This window comes from Pieris napi, chromosome 17 (assembly GCF_905475465.1).
Source record: "Pieris napi chromosome 17, ilPieNapi1.2, whole genome shotgun sequence".
NCBI classification, from domain to species: Eukaryota; Metazoa; Arthropoda; class Insecta; order Lepidoptera; family Pieridae; genus Pieris; species Pieris napi.
This window is the reverse complement of record NC_062250.1, coordinates 3,385,290-3,394,759: the sequence shown is the minus strand read 5'-3', so window position 1 is coordinate 3,394,759 and position 9,470 is coordinate 3,385,290. Positions and strand designations below refer to the sequence as shown.

Sequence of the window (9,470 nt, the reverse complement as noted above, 5' to 3'; positions counted from 1 at the left end):
ATACTATTCCTGTTTCATTTTAACAACATGTCTAGCAAATAAATATTTATATGTATCACCTTTAAACTAGTCTATTAATTTACCGCGTAGAAACAGCATTTATTTTACAATGATTTTAATTAAATATGTACGTGACTTGATCCGGTAACATTAAATATTATAGTATAAATGAATGATGAGGTTTATTGTACTGAATTTTTAATTTGTAAGAATACTGTTACATAAAACCTAAGCGCTCTGTAGGCGTATTAGGAACTATGGAAGCGCGTTTAATTTTCATATATTATGAACAAATTGGAAGAAAATTCTATACTTTTAAGTTGTTACTCTTATTGCTGTATACGAATTCATTACGATAGTTATGTCTTGTGTGACCAGAGACTGATCAAGAGTTCTGACCACTCTAGGCTATTAATCAGGATTCGCCCCGCCAGGTGACTGGTGTGTTACGGTCGGTCTAAAAAGTAGTAGGTATATTAGTTTTGACTTTGTTTACTAGTGTGAAAATTTTAACATGGTTCATACTATCTATAAAAGTACAGATCGATCTGCAAGCGAAACGAAAGCTGTCCTTTAAGTTGCACGACTTGTAACCATTTTTAGCTGACCGTCCACAAAGGCAAATCACCTCACGCATTATACGACCAAAATGATGATAGGCTACCAAGTAGAAAATGAAATACACGTCGTATTTGGCGGCATTACTTTTATTGACTTAGTTTCTTTCTTTCTAATTATTATACAAAAGGCCTTTTTCTTCTTTCAGCGTTAGCAAATGTTACCGCAATTTTTCCAAATTTGATAGTTTTTAAAAATCACTTTCTATGTACTTTAGCGAGAGCGCTGCAAGTTTTTGCTGGCGGGTCGTGGAGCGCAAGTAACTTTTTATTCTTTTAAGTGCTGAAAAAGAGCTTTCGCCGCTGCAGTTGGTAACACTCTTTGTCCAAAAAAATATTATCTCCGATTCGGGAACATGCATGAAATATTAAAACTTTTATCAACTGCAACAAACCCTTTGGGGTTTTGGCAGAAATATAATGCTCGGCCTCGGTGTCAGATTTTAAAAACTCTGCCAAATGGACGCATTCTTCTGCAAAGGTTTCTCCTAAATGAGCGGAATATAGTTGTTTTAACTTCTTTGATTTGCTTCTAATAAATTCACATCGTCTAGTTCATACAATTACCATATAGACCAGTGCCGATAATTTTTGAAACCTAAAAAAATTCCAGTAGGATGAAACCCATTAGAAAAGCACGGGAATATGATCAAAATGAAAGGAAAAATAAATTACGGTCGATCTGAGGTCGGGAAGGGGCAGGGGGGGGGGAGTTTTAAGGGTAAAAATGAAGATAAAAGATGTAAAAATGTGTGAATACAAAAGTTTTAGATCTTTTTATTACCTCCAACTTTGCCATTTAACTTTCTTCGATAGGACTTGTAGTTTTGCCGGAAATCGAGATAAACCGTTTTTTACCCTTAAAACTCCCCCCCTACCCCTTCCCGACCTCAGATCGACCGTAATTTATTTTTCCTATCATTTTGATCATATTCCCCTGCTTTTCTAATGGGTTTCATCCTACTGTAATTTTTTTCACTTTTTATTTATTTTAAAGGCTATCTGCACTGGTCTAATAAGAAACCAAACGTTGTGTTATACTGTATTATAAATAATTTTCCGGTTTTTTAAGTGCACTTTAAGGCAATCAATAGCTGCATAATAATTATAAACGATAAAAGATCGCCTCCCTTCTAACTCAATGTACCCCGTTTTAACTTCAAAAAATGAAATTTTTGTTTCTTTTTTCTTACATATTTTTTGTATGTGGTCACTTCGCATATCTTGATTGTCTCTGATTCAAAATTGTTAAACTCTTTTTCGTCACGCAACGTATTAAGATAAGCAATGTCTCATAAAGAGTAACAACGTCAGCTAAATCAACAGAACTTGCTTGTAGCAGTGTACTAACGATTTTACACTTTACGAGCACGGGGTTCCAAACGCACAACATATTTTGGTCTCTTTACTTTAATTTTCTTCGAGTTTTTGACAGATTTTTAAGTACCATCGATTCTTCATCTAATTTGGATACTAAAATTTTCCATCTGTTTTGTCTCGGTCTAGTTGAAATATGCAGGGGATCCACTTAGGGTCCTTCAAGAAAAAAGCGTACCAATTCTTAAAAGGCCGGCAACGCACTTGCGAGCCCTCTGGCATTGAGAGTGTCCATGGGCGGCGGTATCACTTAACATCAGGTGAGCCTCCTGCCCGTTTGCCCCCCGTTCTATTAAAAAAATATATACTAGCGAAGATACGATTTCAGCGCGCCCGCGCCCCCTAGATGCTGCAGCCTAATTAGCTTAAGGGTTAATCAGGCCCTTTTTGTGACACATGCTTATTGCCTCACATATAGGGCATAGGTATACATCAATCGTATGCAAACAAATAATAATTACAGTGGTTTTCTTTTATCATTTTAAACTAACAAAAGATACACCCTATGATTATCCGGTACGGATCCCTACAGTAATCAGTACACGACATGCAATGGCGGGATTAGAACTTATCTTGTCTACTGTGTGCAACGCGACATTTTGCGGAAGTATAAATGATAATCCATTGCACGGTAATATTTTTATTACATATAATATTTATTTCAATCACACAAATATACAGTATTTAAAATCTTCTTAACCTACATAATAATAATTAAAAATTAAGAAAATTTGTGACAATTTGTGCCAGCGTTGGCAAATTTATTTGCTGAATTGCGATACTAATTTATTATATATATTACTAGCTGATCCGGCAAACGTCGTTTTGCCATGTATATCATATATAATAAAAAATAGGGGTTGATCGCAGAGGGGTGAAAATTAGGGGTTGTATGTATTTTTTAATGCTGTATCATAAAAAAATTAAAAAAAAATCTAAAAAATAAAAAAAAAAAATTGGGGGACTACCCTTAACATTTAGGGGGATGAAAAATAGATGTTGTCCGATTCTCAGACATACCCAATATGCACACAAAATTTCATGAGACTCGGTCAAGCCGTTTCGGAGGAGTTTAACTACAAACACTGCGACACGAGAATTTTATATATTAGATTAACAATTATTTGGAAATAACATCTAATTAAAGAAAGGAATGGTGGATTTACTGAACTAAGTTTAAGTGATTTTTTTAAAAACAATTTTCCCTCAAAGGCCGGCAACGCATCCACTAAAAATGGGTGTCTATGGGCTGCGTAGACTGCCCTTTTTGGTCGTCCTGCAAGCTCGTTTGCCCCCTCGTTTATTATATAAAAAAAAATAAAAAAATAAATAAAGCGAAAATCATATTATATTGTAATCAGCCTTATGAATCCAAGAGAAGTGATGATAGATAGTGGAACATAAAAACAATTACGATTCTTAATTAATAGAATATTTATTTTTCAATTAAAATGCATAAGTACATCTTTAATTGTTATTGCCGAAGGAGCTTTGTTTTCTCTTTCGCAGTTTTCGGAAAATTTAATACATATACCTTACAATTACAAAATTTAATTCTCATTTTAACAATATAACATTTGAGTTAAAACATTATTTTCATGTGTGTTCATATATCCTTTGTCTTTTCACATTGGTTTTTCAGAATTACAAAATCTTGGATATAGTTTGATAAGCATTTTTTTTATTTCTTTATCTATAACAAATGAATTTTTTGTGATCCAGATGTTAAACCAGTACGCCACCAGTTGGAAAATTTTGTAAATGGCATGCATCTGAGGATTGGAACGTACAATGTAGGTATCTGATTTATCGGTATATTTCTCATCGAAAATAGAAAGAACAAATATTATTCGTTATTATTATTTAAAACTGTAATTTGCTGGACGCCCATTTAATAAAAGCTGAAAGCTGATTTTTTTTTCAACAATCAATTTAAATATCAAGCAAAATAATATTTCAAGTATTGAAACATGCTCACGTCTGGTACTCTCAATACCGACTATTACGACCCCGACTTCAATGTTGAGATGTTGTACCGCGCAATAGTACCTAGCCAAGGCAACATTACAACTTGCAACATTAGGGCTACGGATATTGAAAGAATTGTATCGAAATAGAATACAAAAAGGTCGGCATCGCTATGAAGAGCTACTGAGAAAGTACAGCGATGTTTTAAAAAAGTCTCCCGAGAAAAAAAATAGTATCTATGTAGAAACAAATTACTATATTTAATGGTATTTTTTCTAGTATCACCCTGACAATTGGGTAGAAAAGACTGAAAATGGCACATATTATATAGGCAGGGGAGTAGCATTCGACTTGGTACATATATTACAGAAGAAATTCAATTTCACTTACGAAGTTGTCGTTCCGGAAAATAACATGTTGTTTAGCGATGACAGACCAGTGGAATCCCTCATTGGGCTTCTTCAATCCAAAGTAAGTCTTTAAATAGAAAAACTATGGGATTTTATAATAGGTACAGCAAAACGGTAGCTCATCTGATGTTGAGTGATGCCGCCGCCTATGGACACTCACAATGCTAGAAGGCTCGCAAGTGCGTTGCTGGCTTTTTATGAATTGGTACACTCTTTTATTGAATGACGGAAAATATTGTAAAGCGATGACAGATCACTGGAATCCATTATTTGGCTTCTTCAATCCAAAGTCTTTAATAGAATAAAACAACTTTATAACGTACGGCAACACGGTATCTCACCTGAAGTTGAGTGATGCCACCGCCCATGGACACTCACATTGTCAGAAGACTCACAAGTTCCGGCTTTTTAAGAATTGGTACGCTCTTTCTTGAACGAACCTCAAATTGGCTCGGAAATACTTCAGTGGGCAGCTGGTTGAACGTAGTGGTGGTGCGCGGCAAAAACTGCCTTAAGATACGCTCAGTTGCGGAGCGTCGGATGTCGAGGTGATATGGGTGGTATTTCGTATTGTGCCTTGACGTCCAATGATGAAACTTAGCCGCAGGTATTAATCCAAACTTCTCTGAACACTTCCTGGTAAATGCGGTAGAAGATGCAAAGTCAAGGGATCAACTCCTTAGGAAAGGGGTTGGTGGACGACGGTTCGAACCGCTCATCGTTGAAAATGGTCAAGTGCTCCCGTCGAAAGGTACAAGAACAGAAAACAAGGGAACAGAACACCTAAGCGGTGGGTCGGAGTGTCTCTTTGACAAGGAAGACGTCTCGCTTTGCTAAGCACACCAAGGCAAATGTAGCCTTCCCTTTCAAATGACCGCAAATCTGAACGTCATTCAATATGTCAACGTCCAGTATTCCGATGCTGGCTGAGACTTTAAGGAGAGGAACAAAGGAAAGGAGTAGTGAAAAAGGTTCCTTTTTATATGCGCAAACTTTAACCCAAAGAAGACACTTCTTGAGCTTAAATTGGATTTAGTCGACTCTAGTCCGAGACTACTCGTGACAGAGTTTCGACTATAGACATAAGTTTATTGCGATACTGACCGACAGCTGCTCGAGAAATACCTGCACGTCTAACACAACCCCCATTGGTGTTTTTCACATGGCAATTAATATTGCTATGTTGCTATCATTGATATGCAGAAGAGACAGGGTCGGGGATAGGACACTGAATTGTTGGAACCAAGCGTTCACGGGGTTAAGATTGGAACATGCTCCGTCGATGACGACCTTGATGCTCCTATCGACCAGAAAACTGGACTTCCATTCGTATAATTTCTCGGGGAGCTAAATGCTTCGAGAGAAGCGCTTGACGCCACACCCGATTTTCACCCGGCTTTCCTATATCCAACCGACCGACCACATTGCATCCTAATCTTCTCATTTGTAGTGACACTCGCGGTGAGGTCGTGGAGTACGAGTAAAAAGCTTATTTCTAACATCTAGAGCGATTTACCTCATTTCAAGCCAATTTTTAAACAGAACACACTAATACGGAATGAATTTCAGCTTTTAGGGATTGTTAATCATTGAGTGGGTTACATTATACAGAGTAGGCCTGTTGGTAAAGCTAACAGCAGGGTTAACATTTTTAAAATAAAAACGATGTTCACAGCGTATTGATCTGGCAGCGGCATTTATTCCTATTATGAAAAACTCAGATCAATTTGTATCATTCTCAACGGTAATTGATGAGTGTAAGTGGATGATGATGCTAAAACGCCCAAAGGAGTCGGCGGTTGGTTCTGGACTTCTTGCACCTTTTAACGAAACTGTTTGGTAAGAGAAGATAATAATTTACATGATTAACCTCTCCTTTCAAGGTTTTAAATTACACAACAGATTTAATGCAGAATCTATAGATTTAGATTTTTAAGTAATACACACGATGTTCTTCAAGTCGGTTGAAGAAGAAGAGCAAGATTCTTTGAGTCGGTACATCATTCCATTAAAGTCTAGGGAAGTTTTATAATATTGTAATTATTAACCAAAACAAAAGATAATTCTTTTACCTTCTATTAAGTCATTTAATAGAATCCCTAAGGTTTTGGTTAGGTTTGTTACAAAAGATAAGGCCATGATGAAACCGTAATAATAACTGTTCTAGAAGAAAAATAAAATACACAGACGCAGAGGCTTCATCGCTTTATTTTTTCAATACTTAATTATCTATAGAAATCAATGTACATAGTTTTCTTTAGGTTATTAATCCTGGCAGCAGTTATGATATATGGACCGTGCTTGACACTGCTAACAAAGCTTCGTAGTAAGTTAATGCCAGAAGAAGAGGATTATATACGCCTGTCTCCGAGCTTTTGGTTCGTGTATGGAGCTTTTATTAAGCAGGGTACCTCGTTGACTCCTTCTGCAAGTGAGTGTCTTGCTATTCTTTGAAAGCAATAATTAATATTATAGAAACCTTTCTGGTCATACATCATAAAAGTGAATTAGAGATTTTAGATGTTGAATAAACCTTAGGTTATACCTGGTGGCATTGCAGTACGCCAAGGTGTGGATAAAATTAGAAGCCTCAATTTTTACCAAGCAAGGATTGTATAAACACGGTATATTTCCATTTTAATTCAATTTGAATCAGGAGTTTAGGAATTATAACCAGTCAAATAATTTTGTCACTCACTCACTGACTGACCGATCATCAAAACTTCTACAAGAAGCAAATGGCCAAGTCAATGTATTTATTTAAAACGAAGGTAAGAAGACGAATAAGAAGTTGTTAGGATAGTTCATTAAGTAATAATTTAAGACAGAAGGTTCGTTAAGGAGAGACCGAATAAATTAACCGACTTGGTATTGGAACATGGAACTCACTCATATGTATTTCTTTTTTGATGTTCATAAGTGTTAAGGAAATTGTAAATACTGTGTTTGTTTCCTTGCGACGTTTACCTTCATTGAGCAATTGTTAAGCACAAGGAAAGCCAAATTCGTAAAGAGCAGCCGTGATCGAACTCATATCGTAAGTGTTGAGAGTAGAATATTGAAGCATACATATTTTACATAATGAAACATTTATTACAGACACAACCCGCGTTTTATTTGCGACATGGTGGCTGTTTATAATTTTATTATCAGCATTCTATACAGCGAATTTGACCGCTTTTTTGACCTTATCGAAATTTACTTTGGACATAGAAACAGTTCAGGATTTGTATACGAAAAACTATCGATGGGTTGCTCCAGAAGGTGGCCCTGTGGAATATGCTATCAAAAACGTAAGAATAGTATTAGCCTTGTTTCCGTTTTTATTACAAATAAGTTGTATTATTTTGTTTTTAAATACATTCCATTGACTTTAGAGTAGGAGGGGTGCGATGCTGTTGCCATCGGGCCTCACCCAAATGGGCAGGCACGACCGGGGAAATACCACATTCTCACAGAAAATCGGCGGTGCTGTTTCGTGCGGTGAGGGGAACTACCTTTACCTGTCCCCTCCCCTGTAAGAGTTGTATAAAACAAGTTGAAAATTAATTATGGTTTTGATTGTAGAATTAATAAAACTTGTAAAGATATAAGAAAAACCTTACATTGATTCCTAATATTTCTATTCTTTCAGCCGGATGAAGATATACATTTCCTACTAAAAACAGTTGCGACCGGACAAGGTAGTTTTCTGTCAGTCAGAGATACTTCCTCGTTGCTTACTTACGTATCCGAAGGAGCGGTGTTAGTCCATCCAAGCGCTGCACTAGAATACATTATGTACCACGACTATTTACAAAAAACCAGGCTGGGCGTACCTGAAGCTGAAAGATGCACGTACGTAGTTGCACCTGGTGTGTTCATGACCAAAAAGAGAGCGTTTGCATACCAACATAAGTCGAAATTGAAATCGCTGTTTAATCCGGTGTAAGTATTAGTACTCAGGCATACTTAAGGCACAAGACTTTTGTTTCATTAGGTGTAAATCTAACATTACTTTTTATAAAAAAAAATTTAAACATGCACTATGTACCACGGAATAATTATTGTCATCCACAACACAAGGGTTTCATAGTGTGGGTGTGTTTTATTATTATTCCTATGAACTCACCATTATGAAGACGAAGTTGCTCACCAATATAGTCCTATAAATCAATTTTCAGTATAAAGCGCGTAAAATATTCGGGAATTCTTTCGCACCTCTCTCAGCGTTACTTACCCGATACTAAGATTTGTCCTCTGGACTTAAAATCAAAAGACAGGCAGTTGAGAAACACAGATCTCCTGATGACTTATTACATCTTGATGACGGGATTAGCTGCTGCTGTTGCTGTCTTCCTTGCAGAAGTAAGTTTACCGTTTTATGAACCTAAATTGAGCAAGTTTTGGAATATGTCCTGATTGCACTAAAGCTGTTATTTACAAAAATGCATTCGACGATTATTTTTTTTTTTGTTCAGCGACACACTGTATCGGTTATCTCATCTCACTTCAGGCATACGTTTGTTTTACTAGTCACTGCAGCGGGTGAAATAGTGAATTTTGCTAGCCTAATGCGCGATCTTAACTAATAATTCCAGTAAACGCAATAATTAACAATTTATACGTGATTACTGTTATCTATGACTCTGCAGCATGGTGGAAACTAATAACGCTTAATTATAAATATTTGCGTATTTATAGATATCCCTAAAACGCTTCATTCTCCCCAAAAGTGACGCCATACGTCCAAGGTTCTGTCAACAGAGAGAAATAAAGATTGAACCAGCTATATTTGATGACAGCCGTCCGCCGCCATACGAGTGTTTGTTCGGAAAAACCAAAGGAGAATCGAAGAAGAAGTTCATCAATGGCAGGGAGTATTGGGTTATAAAGAAAGAGAACGGAGAGACTAGACTCATTCCTGTGAGGTCGCTGTCGGCTCTCTTATATCGATAAATTTTCGATTTAACGTTGATGGTTGTCTGTAATTTTTAATAATAATAACACTTTTACATCACAATACCACAAAACAGTAGAAAAATAAGATAAATAAATGAAGATGTAAATGGGCGGTCTAAAAAAAGTTTCTTGCAGACATTTATACCTCTTATTTAAA

General features: G+C 36.3%; 1 protein-coding gene across 1 annotated transcript; it reads left to right on the top strand.

Annotated features, from left to right (window-relative positions):
* The first annotated feature begins 2,546 nt into the window (after positions 1–2,546).
* Positions 2,547–9,470, top strand: LOC125058036 (glutamate receptor ionotropic, delta-2-like). The gene is made up of 9 exons (XM_047662041.1): positions 2,547–2,625; positions 3,717–3,787; positions 4,242–4,433; positions 6,048–6,211; positions 6,634–6,803; positions 7,472–7,665; positions 8,007–8,251; positions 8,536–8,719; positions 9,056–9,470. The coding sequence occupies exons 1-9, from the start codon at positions 2,547–2,549 to the stop codon at positions 9,308–9,310; spliced, it is 1,554 nt and encodes a 517-aa protein (XP_047517997.1). The 3' UTR covers positions 9,311–9,470.

Coding starts and splice junctions, on each gene's coding strand:
- LOC125058036 (XM_047662041.1), top strand. CDS start 2,547: ATGGCGGGATTAGAACTTATCTTGTCTACTGTGTGCAACGCGACATTT. Junction 6,804..7,471: donor CTCGTTGACTCCTTCTGCAA/GTGAGTGTCTTG, acceptor CATTTATTACAG/ACACAACCCGCGTTTTATTT. Junction 8,720..9,055: donor TTGCTGTCTTCCTTGCAGAA/GTAAGTTTACCG, acceptor GCGTATTTATAG/ATATCCCTAAAACGCTTCAT.